This window comes from Mustela putorius, unplaced genomic scaffold, assembly GCF_011764305.1.
Source record: "Mustela putorius furo isolate JIRA1106 unplaced genomic scaffold, ASM1176430v1.1 tig00000174_pilon_pilon_pilon, whole genome shotgun sequence".
Taxonomy (NCBI): Eukaryota; Metazoa; Chordata; class Mammalia; order Carnivora; family Mustelidae; genus Mustela; species Mustela putorius.
The window spans coordinates 41,266,449-41,293,637 of NW_025421304.1; the positions used below are offsets into that span (position 1 = coordinate 41,266,449).

A 27,189-nucleotide genomic window follows, 5' to 3' on the forward strand; every position below is an offset into this window, starting at 1 on the left:
CGAAGGGGAACGGGGCACCAACGATTTCATGTTCTTGACAAAACCGAACCCAGACCCCCTGCCTCCCCGTCCTAGAGATGTGTCATGACCAGGATCCCACAGCTGGCGAGGACGGAGCTGGGACTCCGTCCTCGCCATGCCTTGGCCCACAGGCTCCTGTGGCCATGTGTGAATCAGGAGCAGGGGTTGGGGGGGCACGACTCTCGGAAGCCCCCCCCCCACGGCCAGCCCCACCCCTCCCTCTGCAGGAAGCAACTCTCTTCACCTCTGTACCTGTGTGCACTCCATCGCCGCTGCCAGGCCCAAGAAGTGGGGTTCACTGATGGTGACAGATGACCTTTATTTGTAACGCAAAAAAGGAATTACAAATCACCTTCTGTACTGCTTGGAAGTCTGTGAAACAACGTGTAAAAAACGGAGCGGCCGCTCTGCAAGTTCTTGTGTGTGTTGGCCTTGTGCGCACCGGTCGGGGTGGCCCAGGGCTCAGGGAGGGGACTCTGTCCAGAAGAAAGCCTCTCCCCACGCCCCCGGCAGCTGCTGCCATGACCGCACGGCGTGAGGGGTCTGGTCCGCTCAGCGGGGCCTGGGAAACATGGCCCTGGGGCCAGCGGATCCTCTGCTCTATTTGCCACCTCGCAACCGGTCGGGCTCCTGAATCCCTCGTTCTCCCGTCCAGTGTCCGGCGGGCTCGGCGCATCTGTCCCAGGCAGCCACGGCCCCAGGGACATGTGGATTGGGGCAGCTGGAACGGGGCGTGGGGACACTCTCCGACCTGTGCCTCCTCCTCAGGCCTCGGGGTCTATCTCTCCATCCTCTGGGCACGACCCCGTCTCCTCCAGCCACACTAGGAGGAAAAGGAGGAATCAGCATCTGGGTGGGCACCCACCGCCTCCGGTTCCCTTCCCGGCAGAGCTCTAGGGCCAGAGCCTCTGGGCTCCCCACTTTGTCCACCACCTCGCGCTCCCCCCACATACAGGCAGGTAAGGGTGCCGACCCCGTGACTCCCTCAGCCCGCACCCAACGCAGAGCTCGCTCGCGGCGCTGACCGAGGTTCCTCGGCTTGTACCCCTGGGCCCCATCCTTGGCTCAGCATCTCCTGGGAAGGAGGCGCCTTCAAGGCCGGGGCTGCACCCGGGGTCCGCACCTCCAGGCCCCTGTCCTAGAGATGGGAAGTTGAGGCCCGGCAGTGGGTGGGGAGACCTGCTCCAAGCCTGGGAGGAAGGCCCAAACCCTCAGCCTGGGGAGGCCCAGGTCTCTGACAACCCCTTGGAGCCAGGAGTGCTGGATAAGGTGTCACCCAGGTCTGGTGGTCTCTGCCCGCCCTAAATGCCACGGGTGACAACATGAACAGCACAGCCTCTGTGCAGGGCATGATGTCAGACCCTACCTGTCCCGTCCCCGGTCCTCCCAACCTGTCAGAGGCACCATTTTACAGATGGGAAAATCGAGCCTCAGGGATGTAGTACCTCTTGCTCAGTGTCACTAGGTGCTAAGTCACAGAGCAGGGATCGAAGCGAGGGCTTCTGACGCCGAGGTCTGCGCCCTTTATCCCATGCCTCCGCTCTCTGAAAGGGGAAAGGCGGAGGGACGGGGCCCGGCCAGGTAGGACTGGAGGGTACGGCCCTGCAGGCTCTCTGCGCTGACCCAGCCCGGAAGCTACTTGCACTCACAGGGGCCTCCTGGGGTTTCGGAATTCCTCTGAGCTCAGGGACTCTGACCTAGTAAAGTAGCCCTAAGTCTCCCCACAATCACCTTGGCCCTGGAGGCAAGGAAGGTAGTTATGACCCCATTTCACCAAGGCTGGCAGGACAGGGAGCCTGATGGCAGAGCAAAGGGCCTGAGTCTCTGCTGTCTGCACGGAGCTCTCTCGCTGACACAGGAACAAGAGACCAGCTCTCTCCCACCTTGCTGTGTGCCCCTGGGTGAGTCACTGTCCCTCTCTGGACCTCAGGGTTCCCATCTGAGGGCATTACTCACAGCCCTCAGTGTTGGCAGGAGAACAAACATTGTGAGAAGCCTTCAGCCTGGTACCTGGCTCTTGGGAAGGTGACACAGGAAGGTGACCCACGGTGAGAATGGCCCAGCCCCGAGGGGGTCCAGTGGCTTTCCCCCGATCACCTGCCCTGGTAGGGCAGCTCTGGACTTAGGAAGAGTCTACCCCACCCCTGGCTGGTGGTGGAGGACGCTATCCACCTGGAGGGCACCAGGAGGATGCCACAGATCACACGGCCGGCCCTAACTCCCAACCCTGCCACTGACCAGCTCTCTAGAGCGAGTGTCTTGACGTCTCTGAACCTCACTTGGCCCGCCTGTAAAACAGGTACCTGGCCTGGAGTTACCCTGAGAACTCAATGAGAAATCACCCAGGGCTAACATCAGTACTTTTCACTCCTCCCAGCGGCAGCCCCGGCACCGAGCACAGGCATGGCCCCATCAATCTCTCTAATGAACAAACAAGTCACCCCATTGGCTCCAACAGCGTCCACAGTGTCCCCAGGTCGGGGCCCCGGGGCTGCACCCCTCTCTGGGAACCGGTCTGTCTCCTGCCTACTCCCCGCAGCCAGCAGCATCTCGAAGCCTGGGGAGCAGCTGGGCCCGGACGTGGTGTGTTTCCGAGCCTGCCCTGTCCAGCTGAGCTGCTGTGGCTGGCAAGACGAAGCCCCCGTCCCCCGCTGGCCAGGGAAGGCACCTCCATCCATTACCCTGCTGGGCCCCCCTGGCCCCATCCAACAGGCGCCCCAGCTGCTGTCCGGGGCTGTCGCGTGAATTACTTGATAGGCCGCGTCTCGCCGGGGCTGGCGCACGCGAGGGGCCCTTGGGGCAGCGGATGCAGATCCGAGCATAAATTTTTAACCGACCCCAGCAGGTGGGGACGTGAGCTCAGACGCCCCCGGCACGAAGAGGGGGGGTCCCCGCGAGCTGTCCCCGGCCAGGCCCCCCAGACACGCTGGGCAGCGGCGGCCCGGCGGCCTCACCTGTCTGCCCGGAGTCCCGCGGCAGCATCATGCCCGTGGGGGTCGGGGGCGTGATGATGATGTTGGGTACGTCCAGGTGCTTGTCGCTCAGGACGGGGGCCTCGTCATGGCTGCTCCCGCCGCTGCTGCCACACATTTTAAAGCCTGAGGGGGCGGGCCGTGGGACACACACGTACACACACACGACAGGGAGACAAGCGTCAGCGGGCGCTGGGGACTGGCGGGGCGGGCGGCCTGCCTCCCTCCCTCAGTGCCGCTCCTCGCGAAGGACCGGGCGGTCTGCCGGCCCCCGCTTTGCATACACGGGGTCGCCGAGGCGCGGGGCCACAGGATGACCTGTCCGCGCCGGCCTCGTTCGGGCAGGGCACTGAGTTTCACCTGCTTTGTTCACTAACGTGGCCCCAGAGTGGCGGGCGCCCAGAACAGGGCTCTCAACCCGAGCCTGCCCCCCAGGACCCCTCCCCCACGTCTCGGACCGCAATGGGGGGGGCAGGTCAGGTGTTCTGTGTCCTCCTGTGTCAGTCTGGGCCAGCTGTGCTTTCCTGGGAATCTGCCCATTTCCACCCCGTTGGTGACTCTGTGGTCCAGGGGCTGCCGGGGAGAGGTTCAGGGGGCCCGGCCACGCCCCGTTGCAGACCTCCCGCTGACAGAAAGGCACCCGCTGACCCGCAGCACACGCCTCGCTCCATTCCTCCCTGAGTCGGGGGAACACGGCACGCTAGAGAGCAGAGTGTCCGCCTAGAGAGCAGAGTGTCCGCCGCAAGGCCTGCCTTCTCCACGCCCCCTCCCACCCCCGAGCCATCCGAGCCCGGGACAAGCCCGCCATGCCGTCCCTCAGCATCTCTGCTCTCCTTCTGTCCCCCTTCCCAGGCCCCTAACCAGTCTCTCCGCAGGAAACCGCAAACCTGACCCTCCCACATACCTGTGGGACCCTCACGTCCTCCTGACCACCCAGCTATAAGCGGTGGCTCCCAAAGTGTGTTTCCCGGAACGCTGGCCTCTGAGACTCCCTTGGGAAGGGGGTTCCACGATCACACAAGTTTGGGAATACCACATACCTGAGTGTTGACTGGATCCCATCTAGTCTATCCTTGTCTTAGAGATTCTCATGCAGGTTAGAGAATTAAAGGCTCTGAGAAGTCCTGCAACAGGGAAGCTGCTTTCATAGAGCTTAACCCTGGGCTTCCTGAACTTAAGTCACCTCGGGGTCTGTTTTGGAAGGAATGCCTGTTACCACCTCACAGAACCATGAGTTATGACGTACATTTTGGGAAAGGCTGATCATGAATCACGCCAGCCTTCACAATCTGGCCCAAACTACCTGCAGTTTCATTCCTTGCCATTTCATGCACTCCCCAAACTGCTCAGTTTCCCAAAACCCTGGGTTCCCCCACGCCTTCAGGCCTTTGCCCGTGCTACTCTCTCTGCCTGGAATGCTCTTTCTTCCTTTGCCAGGGCAACGGGCTCCTACTTACCCTGCAAAGCCCAGCAACATGGGCTCTCCCTCGGGGAAGCTGTCCCGGCAAATGCCATCCCTCCCTCCTTTGTCCGTCCACCCTGATTCACTCATCCGCCTCCCTCCAGCTCTGATCACACTGTACCAAAGCATCAGTTCTTAGTTCTGCTTCCCTTTGCAGAGGGCGGCCAGTGCCTCACTCCTCGGTCTCCCTTGGGCCCGCACAGTGCCTGGGAGAGGGCAAGCGGTGGGCTGTCAACCGGGAATGAGAGACACCTTCGGGCACTGCCGAGCTGGGTGTTAAATCCTTGCCTCCAGCCCCCACACCTCTTTGTTCTTCACCCCAAAGAGCCCTGGACTGGGATGACATTCGCTCAGGTATCTGGGTCCCTGTCCCAGCAGGAGCTGGGGAATGGGGTGACTCATTCCTGCTGTTCCTTGATGGCCCCTGGGGGAGGGGTCGTGGTTCTCCAGCTTGTCTCCTAGAGGTGGAGTCTGATTTGCCTCCCCTCCCGTGTAGATGGTTTCAGCACGGATTCCTGCGCACAGCATCTGACGGAAAGCATGGCGTGGGACTTCCAAGACAAGGTCACAAAAGATTGATGCTTCCTCCTTGCCCTCTGGCTCTGGGGGAAGCCGGCCACCATGCTGCAGGGCCAGCTGGGCATGGGGGTGTGTGATGAGGGACCGAGGCTTTCTGCCAGCAGCCCTGTGAGGGAGCCACCAGGACACGGGGTCCTCCAGCCCTGCCACGCATTCGGACGACACAGCAGCTCTGGCTGACCGCTTAAATGTCGCCCCACAAGAGGCCCTGTGCCAGAGGCCCCCGGTGCAGTCGCTCCTGAATTCCCAAGCCACAGACACAGAGATAATCCATGTTCAAGCCACTGAGTTTGAGGGTAATTTGTCACACGGAATTGGAAGCTGATGCAGGCCACAGAGTTCGCCCCGACCACAGGAGGAGGAAGAGACAGCAGGTGCACAGTGGGAAGGCCGGACCCGCGATGCTGTGGGAAAATCACGGGGTGCTTCTCAGGGTGACCCTGGTCCCCTAAGGGGTGCTCCTTTGATGGGCACCTCATGCCTGGACTGTCAAAGACGGCCTGTTCGAAGCTACAAAAGCATGACCATCAGGTGACCTAAAGCAATGGAATCAGGCCAATTTCTTGGCCCATCTGCAGCGTGACCCGGGCTGTGCGCTCGGAAAAGCCGCCAGCAGCAGCAGCAGGCACAGTGGTGAGCCCACTGGCTCTAATTCAGGCCAGCTGCTCGCTGCGGGTGCCACGTCCCCTCCCCGGGCCTCTGTGTGATTAGGAGCCTCGTGCTCACCTTCTAGGAGGCCACCGCCAAGCCCCTGGTCTGGGCCCTCGTCACACTGGACAGTCCAGGCACGCGGACTCGGAGTGACACCCAGAGGGACTGGAGACAGACATGTCTCATGGGCAGTCAACCGTGCCTTTGTAATCAAGTCCCAATGTGTTTGTGCCTTTGGGCTGCCGGGACAGAGGACCACAGATTGTGGGGATCCAACCACAGGACTCACTCTCCCCCAGTCTGGAGGCCAGACATCAAGAGCACGGGGCCTCCAGAGCTGGCTCCTGAGGTCGTGAGCGAGATCGGGCCCCATGACTCTCCCCCTGCTCTTGGTGGTTCTTGCCAAAGTTTGGTGTCCTTTGGCTTACAGACATATCTCCCGAATTCTGCCTTCGTCTTCACACGGCTTCTCCCTGCGTGTGAGTCTGTCCAAATGTCCCCTTTTCCTAAGGACACCGGCATATTGGGTCATGGATTATAATCCATAATAATCCATGCCAGATTATTACCTCACCTAGGATGTCCTCTTGTTAACCCGTCACGTCTGCAGGAACCCCATTTCCAAATAAGGTCACATGCTAGGGTCCTGGGGGCTAGGACTTTGACATATGAATTTGGGGGGGCACAGTTCAGCCCAGAACCCCCAGTAAAAACTCTGAACACTGAGGCTCAGGCGATCTTCCCTGGTTGGCACACTGTGTGTGTGTGTGTGTGTGTGTGTGTGTGGCACGTCTACACCAAGAGCGTCACACATCCGGGGCTCTGTGGAGAGCACAAGAGCTCTGTCTGGAGCTTGGCTGGACTCTGCCCTACACACTTCCTCGGTCTGGCCGATTGGAATCTGTGTCCCTTCCCTGTAATAAATCATCACCACGAGTACAAGAACTTCCAGTGAGTTCTATGCGTCTTTCTAGGGAATCATGGAAGCCCTGAGCCCGCAGCTGCTGTCAGGAGTGAGGCTGTTCTCCGAACTGTGTTCCCTCTGACTTCCTGTTTTCACTGAGAAAACGGGGCAGCCGGACCCACGTCTGTGGGCCGGGAGAGGACGCGGCGGCGCCTGGCGGGCGCCTGCTCCCTTCCAGGGAACTCAGCCTCCGTCTCCCTGCAAGGCTTCTTCATCATCACACCAAAGTCAAGCCTGGACCGGCTCAACCGGGCAACGCCCCAGCCTCCGCCCCAGCCTCCTCCCCATCCTGAACCCCGATCCTACTTCCTCCCTGGGGTGGTGCTACCCTGAAACAGCCAGGCTGGTCAGTTCTGCAAGAAGAGGCCGTGTCTTCCCCACCAGATTCCAAGCCCCTCGGGAGCACCCACGGACGCAGTCGCCAACCTGATGGAAAGAAGGACCGGCCAGAATGTGAGGCCCAGGAAAACCAGCTGCAGGAGGCCGTCTGGTTATCACCTGTCAGGGCCGCACTTACGGACCACTCGCCGCAGGCCAGGCGCGTGACGGGGGCTTTCTCCGTCGGTCTTCATGGCTCCCACTGAGCTGAGAAGTCTAACCAGACCCATCTCATGGATGTGGACACTGAGGACCAGAGGGAAGAAGAACCTGCCCTCAGTGGAACAGCTGGGCAGACCCTGAACAGTCTGTCTGACCCTGACGACTGGCGCTCCTCATAACCACAGTGCTGCACAACGGAGCCAGCGAACTGCCTGGAAAGAGCCAGGCGGGAAGAATTTTCCATTTTGGGGGCTCTGCAGTCTCCTGCCGCTTCACGCGGCCATTGTCACAGGACATCTGCTACTGACAGTAGGCCAACGAACGAGGGGCCGGGCTCCAATAAAACCTTTTCTTTTCCTTCCTTTCTTCCTTTCTCTTTTTAAAGTAGACTCCAGGGACCCAACATGGGGCTGGAAACTCACCGCCCTGAGATCAAGACCGGAGCTGATACCAAGAGGGCGATGCTGAAACCAACGGAGCCACCCGGGTCCCCCACCCAGTAAAACTTTATTGACAAAAACGAGCAGCGGGCCCAAGGGCTGTGGGCCGCCAGTGGTCCCTCGGAAGTCAGGAGTGTGGATCTGGAACAGCCATGCCCGAGGCTCTAACAGGCAGTAACAGAACGCGAAAAGCCTGAGCCTGCTTAACGCCAAAGACAAGAACAAAATCTGAGCCCCGGCTGCTGTTGTCAGTGACAGTCCCTGCCTCAGATGGGGGTGCTGGGCTTGAGGAAATGAATGAGTTCACGTCAAGCACTTGCCTGGCGAGCCAGGGGCCTAGAGGGTGCTCAATCCCTATTAGCTTTCTCTATAATCATCCATAAAGAGCGTCTCATGGAGTGCTGGCCACAAAAGGAGGCTCTGATTATTGTTATCTTGAACGGGAGGGAGCCTCCCTGCTCCCTCTCCAAGGCCACTTCCTCTTCGAATATTCCCAAATTCTAAAATAAAATGCTAATGGGGAAGAGCCACACTCCTCCCCGGGCCCCACATTTGCATTTTAACAGGTTCTGGGAGCTCGGCGACAAAGCCCACATTCTTAATCATGAAGCATCGGGTCACTCAGTGGGCCCTGGAGAGATGCTCAAGGCAGAGAGGAGAGGAAGGGGGGGGTTGGGAGGAGCAGGACTCCAGCGAGTCTTAAACCCACCCCCACTCCGGGGTGGGGGCTGCCCCGCCTCTAGCAAGAGGGAAAAAGCTCTCAGGAGATAAAGCCTACTTTGGGGATTAAAACCAAATGCCAACCCTGCCCCAGACAAGGAGCTCATTTGTGCTAAGGCCAGAATTGTTACTTGTTAATTATGGGCCCGCCTCACGCCATTAAAAACCCATTTCCTGAAGGGGTGGGCTTGGCTGGGATTCCAGGGGGCCGGGCCCTAAGGAAGCAGGGGATGGGGAGCAGAGTCCAGTGCCCCAGAAGTACTGAAACATTTCGGGATGCCACAGGGAGGCTTTCTAGCAGGTGGAGGTCACCTGACTTGGACAGGGCCCTGCTCTGGGGCACGCTCTGCTCTTGGTCCCCGGTCGAGAGCAGGCCCATCTGCCAACACCCTGGCCTCCAGGACCGGCCTTCCCTGCGGGTGAACTGGGGAGATGCTGGGGGCGCCTGGGGGGGCTCCGTGGGTTAAAGCCTCTGCCTTTGGCTCAGGTTATGATCTCGGGGTTCTGGGATCGGGCTGCGTCGGGCTCTCTGCTCAGGGAGGAGCCTATTTCTCCCTCTCCCTCTGCCTGCCTCTCCGCCTACTTGTGATCTCTCTCTCTCTCTCTGTCAAATAAATAAGTAAATAAATATCTTTAAAAAAAGAAAGAAAGAAGTGGGGAGATGCTGTGCAGCAAGGCCAGACAGACTTCCTCGGAGACCTGGCTCTGCCCCTTTCCCCGCTCGAGGGGAGGGGCTTTCCAGCTTGGCTGCCCACTGGGAATCACGTGGGAAGTATGAAAATGACCAGGGGAGGACCCACCCCCAGAGCGCCTGGGTTCACTTTTTTTTTTTTTTTTTTTAAAGGGTTCCAGGTCCCACTTGGGGATTGAACTCATGACCCTGAGCTCAAGACAGGAGCTGAGATTAAGGGTCGGATGCCTAACTGACTGAGCCACCCGGGCCCCCCCTGGGGCTGCCGTGGATTTTTATAAAAGTACCCAAGTGACTGTACCAGCAGGGGCAGGGGACCCGCGAGCTAGGGTGACTGTGGGAACACAGGGCACGACTCTGAGCCTGTCTTCTGGCTGCAAAAGGGGTTACACCAGTTTTGCAGGCAGGAAGTACCAGGCGTGGGGCATGTGGCTGCCGAGCGTGGGAGACACGGCCAAGGGTGAGCCGCTGGCCGGCGCCTGGGGGAGCCCGGGGTTGGGGACCGCGCCGCTTCCTCACACCACCCCGTGGGGTGGGTCCGGGGCTCTGGACCCTCGAGAAAACCGAGGCTCAGAGAAAGAAGGTGCTGGGAGGGTGGGGCCCGGTGGCTCCAGGCCTGAGCGCTCGCCCTGCCCCTCCTGGCATCCGCCACCCCTTCTCATCCTTCAGAAGCCCAGAGCCAGGCCTGTGCCCAGGATGCCTCGGTTCCCCCTTGCGGCTCCCAGCTGCCCCCAGGCCGCTCCCGGACCACCACCGACACCTGTGGCCCTGGGCAGGCTGCGTGGCTCACGGGCGCCCCCTGCTGCTTCTTTGGAGAATGGCATGCTGACTGGTGCCCGGCTTGGAGATGGCCTGGGACCATGTCCCCGGGGCTGTGCCCATCTCCCCAAAGGCGCCCTCACACACACACAGTGGCTCTGTTGGGCTCACGGTGTGGTGGACACCGGAACATACACCGAGGCTTCAACACAGCCGGCAGGGAACCCCCTTTGGACCTTGTTTCTTCCCTGGCCAAACAAGGTAAGTCATGGTCCCCACCTCCAGGGCCGCTGAGGGGGACTAAGACGCGCTGAAGTCCACACCCTCGCTGGGGGTTGGGGGTGTGTGGGGGGGTGTGGGGGGTTGGGGGGGTGCAAGTCCTATGGGCGTGTGCTGGCCCTGCGGAGCGTGCTCTGAAAGCGGATGTGGTTCTTAATAGCGCGAGATTCTGGCCTTAGCACCTCCTCAGATTGAGCCAATATTGAGCACCTACTGGGTGCCGCCCAGCGGCTCTTACTCCCAGCCCCCTGAGCACAGGTCAGAATCCTGGTCCCACCCTTGCTGTGGGACAGCTGGGGGGAGGGCAGCTCCCCCAAAATGTTCCCGGTCCCAACTTAACCCTCGGAGACCCATTTTCCTGGTTGGATCAGACCAGCCCCAGGCTCCGGGGACTCTGGACCCTGACTTTCAGCACTGCCAGTGGGCTGGGACCCCGCCTCGCTTGGCCCCGGCCTTCTCACCCGACTCTCCCTTCCCTTGTGGCACAGAGCCGGGCCCGCGGAGGTGCTCAGTCGGCAGGGGGTGAGCGAGTGCCCGCTATGTGCCCGGCGTCGCTGCAGGTTCTGGGGACACGGCAGAGGAGGAAAGTCTCAGCATGTTTCTCCGCTCCTCCCCCCCCCAAACCGTGCCTTCCTCCACCCTCCAGGGCCCCCAGTGTGGAAGCGAGGACCCAAAGATCTCAGCATCGGCTGGAAAAAAAGAGAGAGGGCCCTGGTGTTTCAACCCGCTGTCGGGAGTGTGTGAGGCTCATCGAGGGGAGTCACCAGGTGCTCCTCCCAGTGAGGCCGACAGCACAAGAAGCCCATCTTCCAGAGAGGCACACTGAGGCGCAGAGGAGTCAGGCCGTGCCCAGGGTCACGTGGGAATGGACATGGAGCCTGCCTTCCCAGGGACAGCCAGCAAACACTTTCCAGAGTCTGGGTCAGCAGTAAGAAGCAGATGATGGGAAGGAGCAGCAGGGTAGGGTCAGGAGTCCGCAAAGGACTCCCAGCGGGGCCAGTCGGAGGGCGGCAGGAGACAGAGGGAAGGCCAGGGCACTTGGGTCAGCTGCAGCAGGCACAAAGGCCCTGGGGTGGGAACAGGGTGCGCTGGGGCCAGCACTAACTCCTCGAGATGACCAGATGTCGGATTCAGTGTAGGTCTTTCAAAAAACACGCCGACAACTGCCTCCAAGGGTTTCAGATGCACTTAATCTTTTTTTTTTTTTTTTTCATTCCAATTAAGCAGAAAGCCTTGCATTATTATGGACCAGGCCAGGGCGGTGAGGACGGTTTTACCTTTTGGAGGCAGCCTGGGCCCAGTGGAGCCAGCAGTGGATATTTTAAATCTCTTTTTAATTAAGGAAAAAGCCCCAGCTTACGTCAGGGATGAGCTGCTGGAGCAAGAGCCCGGGAGGAGGAGCCGGAGAGAGGGAGGGGCGAAGGCTGGGGCGCCTGGGTGGCTCAGCGGGTTGAGCCTCTGCCTTTGGCTCAGGTCATGATCTCAGGGTCCTGGGATCGAGCCCCACATCGGGCTCTCTGCTCAGCGGGGAGCCTGCTTCCCCCTCTCTCTCTCTGCCTGCCTCTCTGCCTACCTGTGATTTCTGTCAAATAAATAAATAAAATCTTAAAAAGAAAAAAGGAGGGGTGAAGCCCCCCCCTTCTGTGCCCCCTGCAGCCCACCTGCCCAGCCGTGCTGCCGAGCACCAGGGAGGACCCTGGTGCGCTCCTGGCCCCGGCTCCGGACCCCAGCCTCTCTGGGAGGCCTTGTGGGACTCGGCCAGGGGGCTGAGCGTGCAGCGGCGCCTGGCCTGGGGCAGATGCCGCTGAGTGCAGCTCCGAGGTCCCCACGCCTGGTCCTGACCACTAGAGGGTGTAGCGCCCTCTGGCGGTGACACCGAAGAATGGCTCCAGAGGCGGCCAGGGCTCCTGGGGGTTGGAGTTACCAGATGAAATACAAATTAAAGAACCAAAAAAAAAAAAAAAAAAAAAAAAAAACCCCAAAAAACCAAGTAATTTTTTAGTAGAAGTTCCGTGCAACATCTGGGACATACTTACACTACACAGTTACTCCTTGTTTACTTTAAGTTCAAATGTAACTAGGCATCCAGTCCCCCCACCCCGAAATCTGACAACTCTAGGTAATGGGGTGGGGGTGGGGAGCAAAACACCCTTTCCCCCCGTTAAGAAGTCGAGAACCACGGTCATAGCTGTTACAAATCACCCCGATACCTCGGCCTTTCTGAGCAGGCCCCGGAGAGCTGCTGGTTTCGTTTGTCCCTTGCAGCAGGGAAGGAGTCACGGGACCGGCCGAGGACGGCCAAGAGTCACAGGGCCCTAGTGGCCCTACTCTGCCTTCCGCCAGCTGTGTGGGCTGAGCAACTTTCTTACCCTCTCTGAGCCTCTGTTTGCAAACTCACAGACAGGGTGACTGATCCCTTATTAGGATCAAGAACTTTCACCCTGGAGAGTGACCTGTAACCCGCAGGGCCCTGCTAAGGTTGTGTGAGCTTAAGTGGAAGGTGTCTGGGGAAGCCTGGCCCAGAGCAGCACTCAGCGGGCCTGGGACTGTTACCACTGCCACCAGGGGCCCCGGGAAGGAGTTTTCAGCTGGTGCCAGAGGCAGCAGGTGGGCAGGGCCATCCTGAGCAACGCTGTGAGCCCCGGGGACCGGGATGTGCCCAGCTGCGGGAAGCTGACGCAGGGCAGGGCCCACGGATGGGCGGCCACACAGCAGAGCAGATCAAAAGCTCTGGGCCAAGTGGCGTTTGGCATTGGGGACGCAAGAGCCACCAAGGACAGCTGAGGCTGTGGTTTCCCCCAGGGAATCCTCCAGGGAGGCCTGGCTGCCTCCTTCCGTGGGCTCCTGGGCCAGCTCCCTGGTCACACGCCCTGTCACCCCAGAGGCAGCACCATGCCGGCTATAAAAATCTGGTGACAAATGACGTGCGAGGGTGACAGACAGGAAGTGCACTCAGCTCTGTCCCAGGGTGTCCCAGCCCTCACTGTGCAGAAACGGAGGCTCGGGACAAGTTCCTGCCTCCACCCTGGGTCTCCCCAGTGACTTCAGAGGAGGGTCGGGGGCTCGGGCACCTGCTCAACAAAAGAGGTGACACACCCAGAGGTCAGGGGCAGGGAAAGGACAGAGGCAGGAGAAAGCCACCAGTGCTGGTGGGGGTGGGGGTCTGTTTCTCCGCGAGGACACTGGCGGGTGTGTGCAAGGGCACGGGGAGCGGCTCCCCGACAGCCTGTGACCCTGCTCTGCCCGAGCACCGCACGTCAATAAGAAGGCAAACCTCTCCTGCGGAAACGAAACGCAACTTCTCCGAGATAGCACCTTTCACCCGTGAGATCAGCAAGAATGAAGAAAAAAAAAAAGGCTGTTACCACTGTTAGCTTAGTCACTCCCCACGTGGGAATGCAGAGGCTTCGGGCGCGACTCCTAAGGTCACGTGGTAAGACTCTCAGGAAGACAAGGGTGCCCGTGTTCTGACCCAGCAGAGCTACTCCGGGGAATGTCCCACGGCCAGGCTCCCTGGCAGGTGAAAGATGGGCTGGGAAAGGTGACACCAGGACACCGGGCCACATGAGGGACTACTTGCCACTGTGTAAAAGAGCACACAGCAGGTCCGCAAGGGAGCCTGTTCCCACGCCTGCAGACACCTGCCCGGGGAACGGCAGCTCTAATGCCACCATGCACGTTGCATAAAGGAAAGGGATACGCCCAGGATCATGTCTGGGCATGCAGACGTAGAACATTCTGGAAGGAGACCCACAGAAGCAGTTAACTAGGGCTGCCTCCCATCGGGTGGCTAGGAGAGCAGCAGGGGCAGACGGAGTCTTCACTACGTCTTCTTTTCTACATTTTACGTCCTGTACCACGGAATTTACGTTCTGTACCACTGAATATATAATATACATATTTCTGAATATATGTTTGATATATTCAGAAAATAAAGTGACGAGAAGGAGCAATAAAACATTTCCTGAGAGGGGCCGACACAGACAGACGGGCTGGGGGGAGGAAGGAGGAAGGTGGGCTGTGCTGCTGCAGGAGAGGTCTGATCAAGGTGAAGGAGTGAGAGAGTGAAGAGGCAGAGAGAGGCAGGGGCAGGGCTGGGAATCCTGCTTCTCAGGAGAGGGGCCCAGTGTGTGGTCACGGGGCCCGGGGACGTCTCCAGAGTCCCAGAGGGTGGGGACACTGGGCCCAGCTGGTCCCTCCAGGCCAGAGACATCGGCTGCGTAAGACTCCAGCCTGTTGGGCCCTGCTCTTGGCTGACCCCCAGCCACCTTGTTTTTCATGCTTCTCCTCTGGGAGGCAGGCATGGCTGCTGTTCCTGTGTCTCCTTCCAGAACACTCTCTGTCTCCACGTACAAACACCCTCCTCGGCGTATTTGTTTCCTTTCTCCAACACACGTGGCAGTGCTAGACCTGCCGTTCTGCCCCGGTCCCTTTCGCGGAGCCGTGTGCGTGGGACACGGCTCCCCAGCTGTTGGGACAGAGCTGCCTGTCCTTTCTCATGCCTTCATGGTCTCCCCAGCATGGTCCCGCCTTCTGACCGACACATGGGAAGCGCGTGCCTAGGACGCCAGGGTGGGCTGTCAGGAGCTGAGGCTGGCTGTGGGGGGGAGCTAGAACTCAAAGGACAGGCGTCCTCGGAGCCTGTGCCTTTTTGGCCCATAGCCCCTGGCCCCACAGCCCCCCACTGGAACCTGTGGCCCGAGTGGACATTGTGCGTTATGCCCCAGGCTAGTCCCCAGTGGGCCTGAGCACTGCCCGCCGATGGCCCCCAGGACCTCTCTGCCCCCAACCTGGGAGGGACTGAGTGGGGCACTCAAGGAGCTTAGGGTACACAATTTGAGGGGGCCAGCACACCCTCACTCTCCTCATCTCAGCCCTGCCCAAGGTCATGCCCCTCCTGGCCCACTTCTCCAGCATGTCCCGTAGACGGGCAGGTTAAAGGCCTGTGCCCCTGGATCTGGAACAACTGTCCAGGGCCATCTCTGCTCCAGAGCCCCCATGCATGGAAGCCCAAGCCTACCCTGGGTACAGGTCCTCAGGCACGCCCCAGGCCAGTCAACCTGACCGTGACCCTCTTGGCTGTCCTTCCCTCCTTCCTCAGGACAGCAGGCACGGGTCAGGGTGGGGGGGGGGGGGGGTGGTCCGCCTAAGCAGGACACGGGGCTAAATCCAGGCCAGGAGCCATGCTGGTTCTCCCAGGGAGACAGGGCAGGGCCACGTTAAGTACCATCTGCTTTGGCATTTAAGATAGTCTCTGATTATCTACCCCTCCTTGGAGCAGGTGGGGGTCTCCCTGTCCTCTGAGCCCCTGCCTCCTGGGTTTCCAGCCAAGCCAACCTTGTCCCCTGGGGCGGTCAGCTCCCAGCCCAGGTTCCATGTGAAAAGCAAGGATGCCGGCCTCCGAGAGTGGTTCTCACCCTGGGATGGGCGGGACAATCAGCCGGGAAGCCTCAGAAACACACCGGTCCCCAGGACCCCCGCCACAGTAACTGAATCCCAGACCTCTGGGGAGTGGGCCAGGGCTGCGCGGGTCTTAAAAGCCTCCCCTGTGGGAGGCTTAGACCCCTGGTCTGCCCTGATTCCGCGCTCCCTACTACTCACACAAGAAACTCCCAGGAGCACACCTCAGCAGCCACAGCCCTGCCAGCCCCAGGGACCTCGGCTCCCCCGGCTTGGCCCCGCGGCCCTCGTCCCTGTCACACTCTCGTCCTCACTGCTCCTCTGATCAACAAACTTGTTCCCGTCTCAGGGCCTTGGTGTCCGCTGTTCCCTCGGCCTGGAGCACTGTTCCCTGCCTCCGTGCGGCTGGCTCTGATACTAGGGCTGCAGGAGGCCCGTGCCAGTCTCACGCCCACTGGGGCACCACTTCAATTCCCTTTCCCGCTGTCGCCACACCATCCGCTGGTCTGGGTCTCACGTTCACACCCCGTTTCTGCCTCTCCTGCGTGGGGACAGGGCTCTGAGCCGTCCGCGGCCCTTGCCTGGGGCCTGGGGCAGACGCCCAACAGCGGGCCGCCCGCCGGTCAGCTGGGAGGTCACGTGGGAACACGGAGGGTCTGGGCTCTGTACCCCGCGGGGAGGGGGAGCAGGGCAGACAGCGAGGACCCCCACAGGCAGGAAGCTGCCGCTCAGGAAGCTGGGGTTCCCCTGAGGGCAGCTGGAAGCTGTCCAGTTGGGGACACGGAAGCTCAGTACACAAAGACGCTGACCTTGGCCACATTCTACCTCAATGCGGGGCCCCACCATGTCACCGTCCTTTCAAACGCATGAAGCCCCGATGCAATCCGAAAATGGCTCAGAGCGTATTAGCCCAATGGGTGCCTTTGATCCCTCCCTTTCCACGGAGCTCCCAGCCCCTACTGGAGTAACCCCTAAATTCCCTGCCCCCCCAAATCAGGCTGCTTTTCTCCTTGACCACCTGCTGTTCTCCTCCCCGTCTCCCAGACCGGCTCCCCCAGGCCGGGTGGCTTCCCTGGTGCCACCCCTGCCTACAGACCCGGCCACGGGTTTCCGTCCCTCAGCTGGCACTCGGGGGGCTGTTCCGCGTAACGTTCCCCTCTCCCTCCCTCTCCCAGCTCCCCGCGGTCAAGACACACGGCTGCCTTGCTCCCCTCGCTCCCCTCGGAAGCCCCGGAGCCGGCCCTGGATCCGCGCACAGTAGGGATACAATCGATAATTGTGCAACGAGCTGTCTCTCGACCAGCTCTGCCCGCAGCATCGGACGGCTCACACCCGGACTTGGCCCTAGGAGGAGTGCTGCATCGTGACTCTCATCTCCGCTGTGACCCGTGGCTAGTCTCAGGCTCCCTGACACCCGTGAGAAACGGGCACTGCGACGGCCCGCCCCCAAGCGCCCCATGCCTGGGTACAGGCCGGATGGAGGGAGGGGCTCTGAGCCCCCTGCGAGGGAAGGGGGAGAAATGCCTGAGCAGTCAGGGGTGCCGGGGAGGGCGGGCCCGTGTCCCGGGCCCCACCGTCACCATCGTCACGTGCTCGGCACAAGAGACTGGAGACCCCACCGGCGTCGGGCAGATCCCAACAGCGGGCTGTCCTCCCAAACAGACGGCCAGTGCTCCTCCAGACAGTCAAGGTCGCAGACAGGAGCGTCTCAGAAACTGACATGGTCCGAGGAGCCTGAGGGGGCGTGACGAGGAACTGTAAGGTGGGGTCCTGGGACAGCAAAGGGGCTGGCAGGGAGAACAGGAAAGCTGAACCGAGCCAGGACTTGTCTAGGCGCGTTCAGGGCCCTCGAGGAAGGGACCCGGCCGAGGCAAGCTTTAACTAAAGGGGAAACTGTGAACCTGAAACTACTTTCTGGAAATCTAAAACTGTCCTAACAAATAGTCCTTAGAACACATGAGCGAGGCACCAACCCCAGAGCCAGTCTCCATCTCCTGGTGCCTTCCCACCTGGTCCCGGGCACCCCAGAAGGACGGTCCTCTGGGACCAGCCCGGCCCAGGAGCCTGTCTCCACAGCGATGCGGTCATTGGCCGGGGCTGGCACTGGTGCCCTCAGGGGAACCCCAGAGACCACACCGGCCCCCGAGGTAGCCCCACGGGAAAGCCCGCACCTCCAGATTGAGTTCCCCTGCACCTGCGGCTGCCACCAGAACGGGAAGGCACAAAGAACCGGGCACAGGAAATCCCGTCCATCGACAGCGCTGGTCTCAGATAACTCTCGAAGCCTGGCCCGGGAGATGTCCCCACTCGTCACTCCATTTTGCAGATGGGGAAGTTGAGGCTTTGACACATGAACTGATTTGTACGACGTTGTGGATTGCCAGGACACACCTGGGATCTGAACTCAGATCCTTCTGACCCTGGAGCCTGGGCACCAGTGTTCTCAGACTTGAACAGGCACTGGAATCCCCCCCAGGGTTTGTTAAAAACCCCCAGAGCTTCTGACTCAGTAGGTCTGGGAGGGGCCCACGCATCTGACCAGTTCCCAGGGGAAGTGGAGGCCGCAGGTCTGGGGGCCCGACCCTGCTGCTCCCTGGGGCAGTGCAGCCTGCTGCTGGCCTGGAGAGAGCCTGCTCCTGAGCACAAACTGGGAAACCACCCGCCCCTCTCCTGCCCGCTGAGCCAAGCCCCTCCTGGCCGGCCAGGGGATGCAGGGCTGGTGAGAGCGGCCCTGTGCCTCGGTCCCCCCACTGTGAAGTCACCTACGCTGTCCAGCTGTAACGAGGCACATCGAGGGAGCAGCGCCTGGCTCCCAGCCACGCCCGGCCCATACCAGCCCTTCCGCCAGAGGGCACGGGAGAGGCGCTCTTTGGACAGCAGAGCGCTCTCACATGTCACAGCTGCCACGGCCAGGCCCTTGGGCAGCAGGACCCACTCCCAGTGCTCTGCTGTGCCCGCTCCCCTTTGGGACCAGAAACAAAGATTTTGGCACAAGTGTGTTCCTCTGTTCCATGCCACACTCACGTGTCCCCACCTCAGGCTGTCTCTGCTGTCAGGCCAGAGAAGCACCTTCCTGCCCTGCCTGTGCGGGGCTCAGGGCTGAAAGGATTCGTGGTGAGCTGACGAGTATCCCCCCAAATCCACATCCACACGGACCCTTAGAATGTGGCCTTATTGGGAAATAAGTTCTTTGCAGATGTGATTCGTTAAGAATCTGGGGATGAGGGCGCCTGGGTGGCTCAGTGGGTTAAGCCTCTGCCTTCGGCTCGGGTCATGATCTCAGGGTCCTGGGATCGAGTCCCGCATCGGGCTCTCTGCTCCGCAGGGAGCCTGCTTCCTCCTCTCTGTCTGCCTCTCTGCCTGCTTGTGATCTCTGTCTGTCAAATAAATAAATAAAATCTAAAAAAAAAAAAGAAAAGAAAGAAAGGAAAAAAAGGCTGGCTGTAAATCCAAGACTGGTGTCTTCTTAAGAGAAAGGACACAGAGCGACACAGGGAGGAGGCCGTGTGAGGACGGAGGCAGACCCAGGAGGACGTGGCCACATGCCTGGGAGCGCCTGGAGTCCCCAGGAGCTGGAAGAGACAGGGAGGACCCTCGCTCAGAGCCTTCAGAGGCAGCGTGGTTAGAACGCATAACCTCCGGCCATGGGGGAATACATTTCTGTTGCTCGAAGCCCCTCAGTTTGGGGTAATACGTTACAGCAGCTCCAGGAAACTCCGACACCATCTTACAGACTGTGAAGCTGAATGAGAACGTGTTGATGACGTTTCTGGCTACAGCGACTGTTTCAAATGTCAACTTAAAATGTTACCTTCTGCAGAGGCCAAACCAACCGTGGTTGGAGCAAGGCCTCTGGAACGAGCCTCCCCGCGGTTCAGATCGCACCGGGTCCCAGCTGTGTGGCCTCAGGCCAATGGCACTGCCTCTCTGTGCCTCAGTGTCCTCATCTAGAAACTGGGGATCTTGGGGGGGACTCACTTGGGTGTCGCGGAGACAGGGGAGCGGATCCACACAGAATAGGCGCAGAACAGGGTCCTGTCCCGGCTGGGCCCCCAGGAAGAACTCACCATATATTGTAACGAATTGACTGGGTCCTTCTGATTTCTGGGATTTATCCCAAAGAAATACTAATTTAACAAATCAGAAATCAAAGATGTTCAAAACGGCACAATTTACAAAAGCAACAAGCTGGAAACCGCCCAGAGGCCCACTCATGGCGGGCTGGGGCACAGGCCTTAGAGAGCATGGAAAGACACAGACCAGGGACACCCGGACACGTCGCAGTCCCACCGTGGGGGAACACCACGCCTGCGGGCGTGAGGGCCGAGACGTAATGTGGACAGCAGTGCACAGGGAACGGGCCGTGGGGCACTGTGCCCTTTGTAGCTGGCCTGTCCCTTCCGGGAGGAGGAGGAGGGTCTGGGGCCTCTGGGCTGGTGGGCCTGGGTCGTTTTGGTGAAGCACAGAGAGAAGGTCCAGTGCTCGGTTCCCTGGGCTCCCCCACTCCCTCCCCCTGCCTGTCACACCCCAGAGATCTGCCGCCTCCGGAGGCCAGGGCTGGGTGAGGCTGGTGTGGGCAGAGGGCTGGCAGCCCCGGGCCGGGGACAGGCCCTGACGAGCTGTGGTGCAAACGCGCGAGCAAACCTCGCTGCCCCCGCGACATTCCAACCCTTCGCTCCTCCAGGGCCTTGGCTGACTCGTCAAAGACGTCCTGTCCCCGCAGCCGAAAGTGGAGGCAGCCCCGTGTCCACGGGAATGATCGATCAACCCCCGGTGGTCCATACACGTGGGGAACAGAAGTCAGCCTTGGAGAGGAAGGCTGTTCTGACACCTGCTACGGCAGGGGCGGACCCTGAGGACGTTACGCCGAGTGAATCAGCCCGTCACGAAAGGGCAGTTACTGTGTCATTGCACGCGCGGGAGCCCCCCCGGAGTAGGCAAATCCGCAGAGAGACAGGAAGGTAGGACGAGGAGGCGGGGCTGGCGGGGGGCGGGGGGGCGGGGGAGTGGGACGGGGACAGTGGAGAAGGTCTGGAGGTGGTCGCTGGGGACCTCTGCGCGATACCATAAACGCACGTAATGTCTGGGGGCTGTACACTTAAAAATGGTAAAGACAGCACATTTTACGTGACACGTATCTCACACGATTAAAAACCAAAACAAAAGCTTGTATCAAATGCCTACTCTGTGCCCAGCACGACCCGGCCGCGAAGTCCAAGGGTTGAGGGTCCTGGGGCACCAGGGGCTCCATCCAGAGGCAACTACGGGCTCTCCACCCCCACAGATGCTGGCCCAACAAATGCCCCCCACTCCCTCAGGGGCTCAGCCTGCGGCCTCAGAGGGGCCAGGCCCTGGAGGGGCGTGGGCTGCCTCGGGCTCTCCAGCATCTCATCCCCACCTTGCCCTCCACACCCGGATTTTCTCCAGGGGAGCCGCTGCCCTGCACGCCCGCTGCCCTGCACTCCCGCGTAGTCTTGGAGGAACTGTCCATCAAGATGCCTTGCCCCCTGGCCAAGGGGGTGGGGCATAATCCGTAAGCTGGGCCCATGGGGCCTCTGCTGAGCTCACCCATCCCAGCAGCGGGACACAACGTGGTCCTTCACTCTGGCCTGCACCTTCCCGCGCCCCTGACCTCCTGCAGCGAAGGGCCAGGGCCAGGGCACCTTTGAAACATCCAGGAGGTGAGTCAGCGCTGCCGGGCATGCCACACATGGGCGAGGGGCCACCAGAACGACTCCCGGATTTCCAGCTAGGGAGCATGTGTCCCTGAATGACGGGCATCAAGGGGAGAGGTCTCTGTAGGGGCCATGTTGGTCTGCAGTGCCCCTGGGTCATCTAGACGCGGGCCAGGAGGGTCTAGGACACAGGACAGGTGTCTGGGGTCCCTCTGCCAACACCTACCACATTCCACAGTGACCTGGTGTCCTTCCAGACCCTCTCCCTGTTGGCCTTGCCCAGCCCCCAGCAGGCCGGACCTGCTATGTCAGTGGTAACAGGCCTGCAGGGTCGGGGCTCTTCCTCCCTTACTCTCCAGGGTTGGGATTAATCCCCCTGAGGGACAAGCCAAGGCCCAGGGGCACCGCGACTTTCTCTGTCAGTGACAGGGAAGGCCTGCAGGGGCGCTCAGAGTCAGAGCAAGCCTTTATAAGGCACCTGCTGTATACAGATGCTGCCTTAAGCAGTGGTCCCCCTCCCACTCCAGGGTGGATCCTCCTACTCTCCAGCCTCACGCCTCCCCCCGCCACCCCTCTCCCAGGCCCAGAGATGCTGGTGGGGAAGCTCTCCCCTTACCTTTCAGGCAGGACAGCTTGAGCCCCATGGCGGCGCCTCGGTGGGCCTGTGGAGAGAGAGGGGGCTTGTTGGTCTTGGCCATGTGCAGCTGGCCCCCGCCCCGCCCCCGCCCCACGGGTACACAACAGGAAATAGCGGGGAGAGAAGCCGCCAGAGCCTGGTGAGGTCAGGGTGCGTGCTGACATCTGCGCTGAGTTTGCTCAAAGATGAGTCTGTGCTGGTGGAAAAAACTTTCCGGCGCCTCAGAACTGCATAGACGGGAGATCTGGAGGGTGGGGTGCGGTCGAGGTGAAGGCGTGGTCGGGGCTGACCTGGCCTTTTCTTTTGGGGCCAACAGTGGTGGCTGGCTTCAGAAGCAGGAGCAGGAGGACGTGGTGAGCTCACCTGCTGTCAGGGCGCCGCCCCTCATCTAAAACGCACGTGGGCATCTAACCGATTAAGAGCACTAAGGCCTCAGTCCATGGGAGTTAAACTGTCCCCGCAGTCGGCCAGCAAGGGGATTCCCCCTGAGCATTCGGAGCGATGGATAAAACAGGACGCGGCTGACAGTGTTCGGCACCTGTGTGCTCCAGCCCCGGGGTGTGCTACTCACTCACAGACGGGAAATCAAGGCTCAGAGAGCGGGGGTTCCAACCCTGGGGCTGCCCCAACCCCGGTCTGGGGCCTGTGAGGCTCTGCACACCCTTCTGGGGAAGAGGAGGGGGCTGCCTCCATGCCAGGCTGCCTGGGGGGAGAGGCGAGGAGGGTGGCCATGAGGGAAGCCCCTTGGATCTCCACCACGGGTGTGTGAGCGAGGCCCCACGTTGTGCTCTCCTTGTCCCGCCCAGAGGCCGGCGTCTGTGGCTAGGAAATGCTGGGGTTCCCCCAGGAACTCACTACACGGGCGGTGCTGCTGGACCAGCAGCCTCGGGCCCCCGGGAGCTTGTTAGCAATGCCGCATCTCAGGCACACCCAGAAGCCTTGAGCCACAGTCGGTATTCTAACAAGGCCTCCCGGGAGTCGTGTGTCTGTTGAGGTTGGAGAAGCGCGTTCTGGGCCTTAAGATGGAAGATGGGGTGTGTGGGGTGGGGGAGCGGTGCGGGCGGTGGGGGACAGGGAGGGTGTGGAGAAGCAGGAGTCTGGGAGGCACGCAGGCTCGGGAGCTGGAGGGACCAGGAGGGGCTGGCCTGGAGAAACCCCGGGTGAGGGCTTCCATTTTATCCAGGCTGGGTCTGTGGGACAGGTAGGAAGGCAGGGGCCCGGATGCATTTCTTAGATGGGCTGGGGGCCTGGGGACAAGGCAGAGAGCACAAATAAGTGTGTGTGGGGGGGAGAGACAGGGCAGGAGAGGGGCAGATGGTGGTGCGGTGTCTCTTGACTTGCCTTCAGGCTGTGGAGCTGTGCCCTCCTGGCTGGACCAGAGCCTGGCTTAGCCGGGTAACCATGGATGGGCTGTTCTACCAACCCAGGCTTCATTTGCCTCATCTTTAAAATGGGGATGATGCCGGGGGATCTGGGTGGCTCAGATGATTAAGCCTCTGCCTTTGGCTTAGGTCATGATCCCAGGGTCCTGGACTGGAGCCCCACACTGGGCTCCCTGCTCAGCGGGGTCTGCTTCTCCCTCTCCCACTCTCCCTGCTTGTGTTCTCTCTCTGTGTCAAATGAATACATTTTTTAAAAATCTTAAAAAAATAAAATGAAATGGGGATGATGGTCTTGGAAGTCTCACTCAGCAGCAGGACGACGGAACCATCCGGAGGGCGCAGAGCTCCCGTCCGAGAAGTGTCCGATGCTATTATTTACACCAGCCACAGAGGGAAGACGGGCAGTGGTTTCCAGCTGGGGCCTTTCTCCAGGGCATACTCCTTGCAGTGCGGTCCTGGGACCGGAGCACGGGCCCACCAGGAGCTTGTGAGAGACGCCAGGGTTGCAGGCCCCGCCCCACCTGCAGGCTCGGCACCTTCATCTCAAAACGGGACCCAGGGGATGTCCATGACCACTGCAGCGACCCTGAGCACTGTCTCCTATGACCCTGTGAATTCGCCTGGGCCCTTAAAAAGATACAGACGCCTGGGTCCCACCCCAGAGACTCTAGGCTAATGGGCCTAGGGTGTGGGCCTAGCACTGGGATTTTTTAAAAGCTCCCCAAGGGATTCTAATCATGGGCGGGATTTGATACCAAGGAGGGGGTGTCTTCAGGGGGAGAGGAAGGGCCAGGCTGGAGGAAAAGAGAGCCCAAGGCCAGTCCGGTAGGACTAACGGTCCTTGAGCATTCACTGTGTGCCCGTCACAGCCCGGGACGGAGATGGCTGGTCGGTCAATGCTCACAACAGCCCCTAGAGGCTGGGACGTTCCCCATCCCCACTCCACAGAGGGGGAAACAGAGGCACAGGGAGGATAGTTCATCCACACTCTCAAATAAATAAGTAAAATCTTAAAAAAAAAAAAAAAAAGACCAATACTGAAATAGTCAAAAGAAAGACAACTGTCTATGAGGTGACCGGATGCGGTCACCTTTCAGGGCTCAGATCTCAGTCATCGGCCTGCGTTTGTGAGAGGCCTTCGTGGCTCCTGCGACACACACGCCCAGCCGTCTGGGCTCGAGGCCACTGTGCCTGCAGCGTGACTCCGACAGGTCAGCTAAATCAGCATATGCGTGTGCAGACGCAGAGACCCTAAGGCAAATGTGGCTTCATCTCTGGGAAAGGACTCGGAGGGCTCCTCCGTGTTCCTGCGGCTTTTCTGGAAGCCTGAAACTACTTCAAGAGAAGTCACGCAAGGAAAGAAGAGCGGACACAAGCAGCAACGGGGGTCCGCAGCCTCTGTGCCCGACCCCAAGAAAATGAAGACGGATCAAGGAAGCAAGAGGAGGAGGAGGAAGCAGCACTGGCCGCAGCCTGGGTTCAGGGGACACAGGGACAAGAAGCTGCGCGGCGTCAGGCCAGGTCACGTCCAGGGGTCATGTGGTGTGCAGCGACTCTGTGTCTGCTTCCTAAAATTCCCAGATGGAGAAATGTCACAAACCGGCGTTCCTCATCCCAGCACACAGGCCGTGACCCTGCCTCTCCCTCCCCACAGGACAGGACAGAGGCAGCAGGCGGGGAGTGGCCCGGAGGAATAAGGAAGAACCAGGGTCCAAGAGCTGTGTGACCTCAGGCAAGTCACTGCCATCTCTGAGCCAGAGGTGCTGACGTTCGGCCCCCCAGGTTCCCGTGTGTCCTCGCCTGTCAAATATTAGGCACCCTGCCTGGGGGACGGTCCTGTCCCCAAGCACTCCTGTGAAGGCACTGCCTTAGGGGTGTCCCGCATCATGGGCCCCGGCTCTGGGCTGCTGGGTCAGGAGGAGACACTCCCACAGGTGATCCACTCCACCCCCGCCCCGCTGCTGGGGCTGCTGGGGCTGCTGGGGCTGCTGGGGCTGCTGGCAGGCGGCCAGCCCGGGCAGCGACTGCGGGGAGAGCCCCGTGAATGGGCGAGCCCTTCGGAAGGGGAGTCGCCGAAGCCTGATTCTACAGCTGGGTGAATGGAGGCCTGACTGGGGGGAGTGAGGCCGCTCCCACTCCCAGCCGTGAGAGCCCATAGATATCCATCTCCCTGAGGATTTTAAGAGGTCAGGTCCTGGGCCAAGATTATTATAAAAATCACTCCCCTCCACCCTGAAAATGTCCCGAGAGAGACATCACTGCTGCCCCCCCCATTTTACAGATGGGGGTGGGGGGACAGAGCTCTGAGGGGTCCCCGGGGCCAGGAAGCCCGACCCGGGGCTGCGTTTGGTACAAATGCACAGGTTTCTGCGACGAGGAAAAAGAGAGTCAATGGGAGGGAAGCGATCTCGGGGGAGGGTCCACCCCCTTCGCGTGGCTAGAGGGGCAAGCGCCGCCAGGCCCAGGGAACCGCTAGCTCAGGTATAAACATTCCGTCTTTCACACTTGGGCAGGAGCGTGAAACACCTCCCTTTCCTCCATGTTCCCTTTGAAATCTCAGATTGTTGATTATTTGCACAACAGCTTGAAGTTGAACAGGTTCTTTCTTGCACCCCTACTGCCAAGGGGCCACCGCGGGGTCCTACCGAGGCAGGCAGGGCAATGACACACACCTCCTGCCGCGGGGTCTGCCTCCCCGCAGAGCCTCAGAGAGAGATGCGGGAGCCGCGCGTCAGCTGCTTTGCACACCACACGCCTTCTCTAAAAGCCTGAGCATCTCCAGGGGAGGGACACACTCAGCTGAGCTGTCCGCGACTGTTTTCAGAGCACTGGGGAAGGAATGACCAGCCCACAGCGGTGGGAGTGCCCCGGCTTGCCTCCCACACGTTTGCCGTGCAGAGAAAGGGAAGCCGAGCTATTCTCTGCACTAAGTACACAGTCACACGAAGTACCGAGCCCACGGCATAGAGCCACCGAGGGACGGGGGGAGACCCAACTTCTTGAAGGCTGACCCCGGGGTGGGGCAGGCTGACTCCCTTCAGGCACTACTTTTGTGGACCAGAGAGGCTGGGCTCTGGAGTGTGAGGGCACGTCTCTCTTGGAGGCAGTCCTAGGCATCTAGAGCTGGAGGGGGCCGGAGTTAAAAGGCTCCAGATAAAATATCCAGTGCCAGTTTCTGCATGGGACATACTCAGACCCCAAATCCTTCATGAACTCACAATTCAAACTTAATTGGGTGTCCAGTTTCCTGTTTTGTCTGTTTTTTAAGATTTTATTTTTGGGGCACCTGGGTGGTTCAGCGGGTTAAACCTCTCCCCTCAGCTTGATCGTGATCTCGGGGTCCTGGGATCGAGCCCCACATCGGGCTCTCTGCTCAGCAGGGAGCCTGCTTCCCCCTCTCTCTCTGTCTGCCTCTCTGCCTACCTGTGATCTGTCAAATAAATAAAATCTTTAAAAAAATATTTTATTTTTAAGTAATCTCCGCGCCCAAAGTAGGGCTTGAACTTGCGACCTCAAGTGAGCGTCCCGTGCCAGGTATATCCTATATTTTACTTGCCAAATCCGGCAGCTCTCCACAGCAGTGGTCTGGGTGCTCACGTGGGCTTCCCAGATGAGGACAGAGAGGCCCAGAGAGGGACCGTGAGTGCAAGGCCAGGTCCAGCTGGAAGCCGGGTCTCGGTCTCTGCAGAGTACTGTCCTAGAGGGAATCGGAAAGATCCCCTGGAGGTCATGAGTCACTGAACTGAACAAAGACCTCACTTGAGCCCAAGCAGAGGGCCGGGGTGAAGAATCAGAGCTGAGGAATGTGACAGTTGGCCTAGGTGGGCGGGCCGGCCGAGGGAGGATGGGACCAGGTGCCACTCGCAGCCGGGGGACGGGGGCCAGCTCTCCACGCCTGTTTCCTCACTGCATTCAGGGGAAGACGGTTCGGACGGGCTGGCCACCCTGGGCTCCTAGTCAGGCACACGGAACATCTTGGTTTTCTTCCTTCTTTAGAAAAGGCACTTGCTTTTTGTA

General features: G+C 60.3%; 1 protein-coding gene across 1 annotated transcript in view; it reads right to left on the reverse strand.

Moving 5' to 3' along the window:
* Positions 1-320: 320 nt before the first annotated feature.
* Positions 321-27,189, reverse strand: part of CUNH16orf74 (chromosome unknown C16orf74 homolog) — a 29,607-nt gene continuing 2,738 nt past the window's right edge. The window contains exons 2-4 of the mRNA XM_045076579.1: positions 21,770-21,815; positions 2,976-3,119; positions 321-844 (exon numbers count right to left, since the gene is read on the reverse strand). Of these exons, the coding sequence (XP_044932514.1) occupies positions 786-844; positions 2,976-3,119; positions 21,770-21,797 (231 nt within the window). The 5' untranslated portion in view covers positions 21,798-21,815 and the 3' untranslated portion in view covers positions 321-785. The remainder of the gene's footprint in view (positions 845-2,975; positions 3,120-21,769; positions 21,816-27,189) is intronic.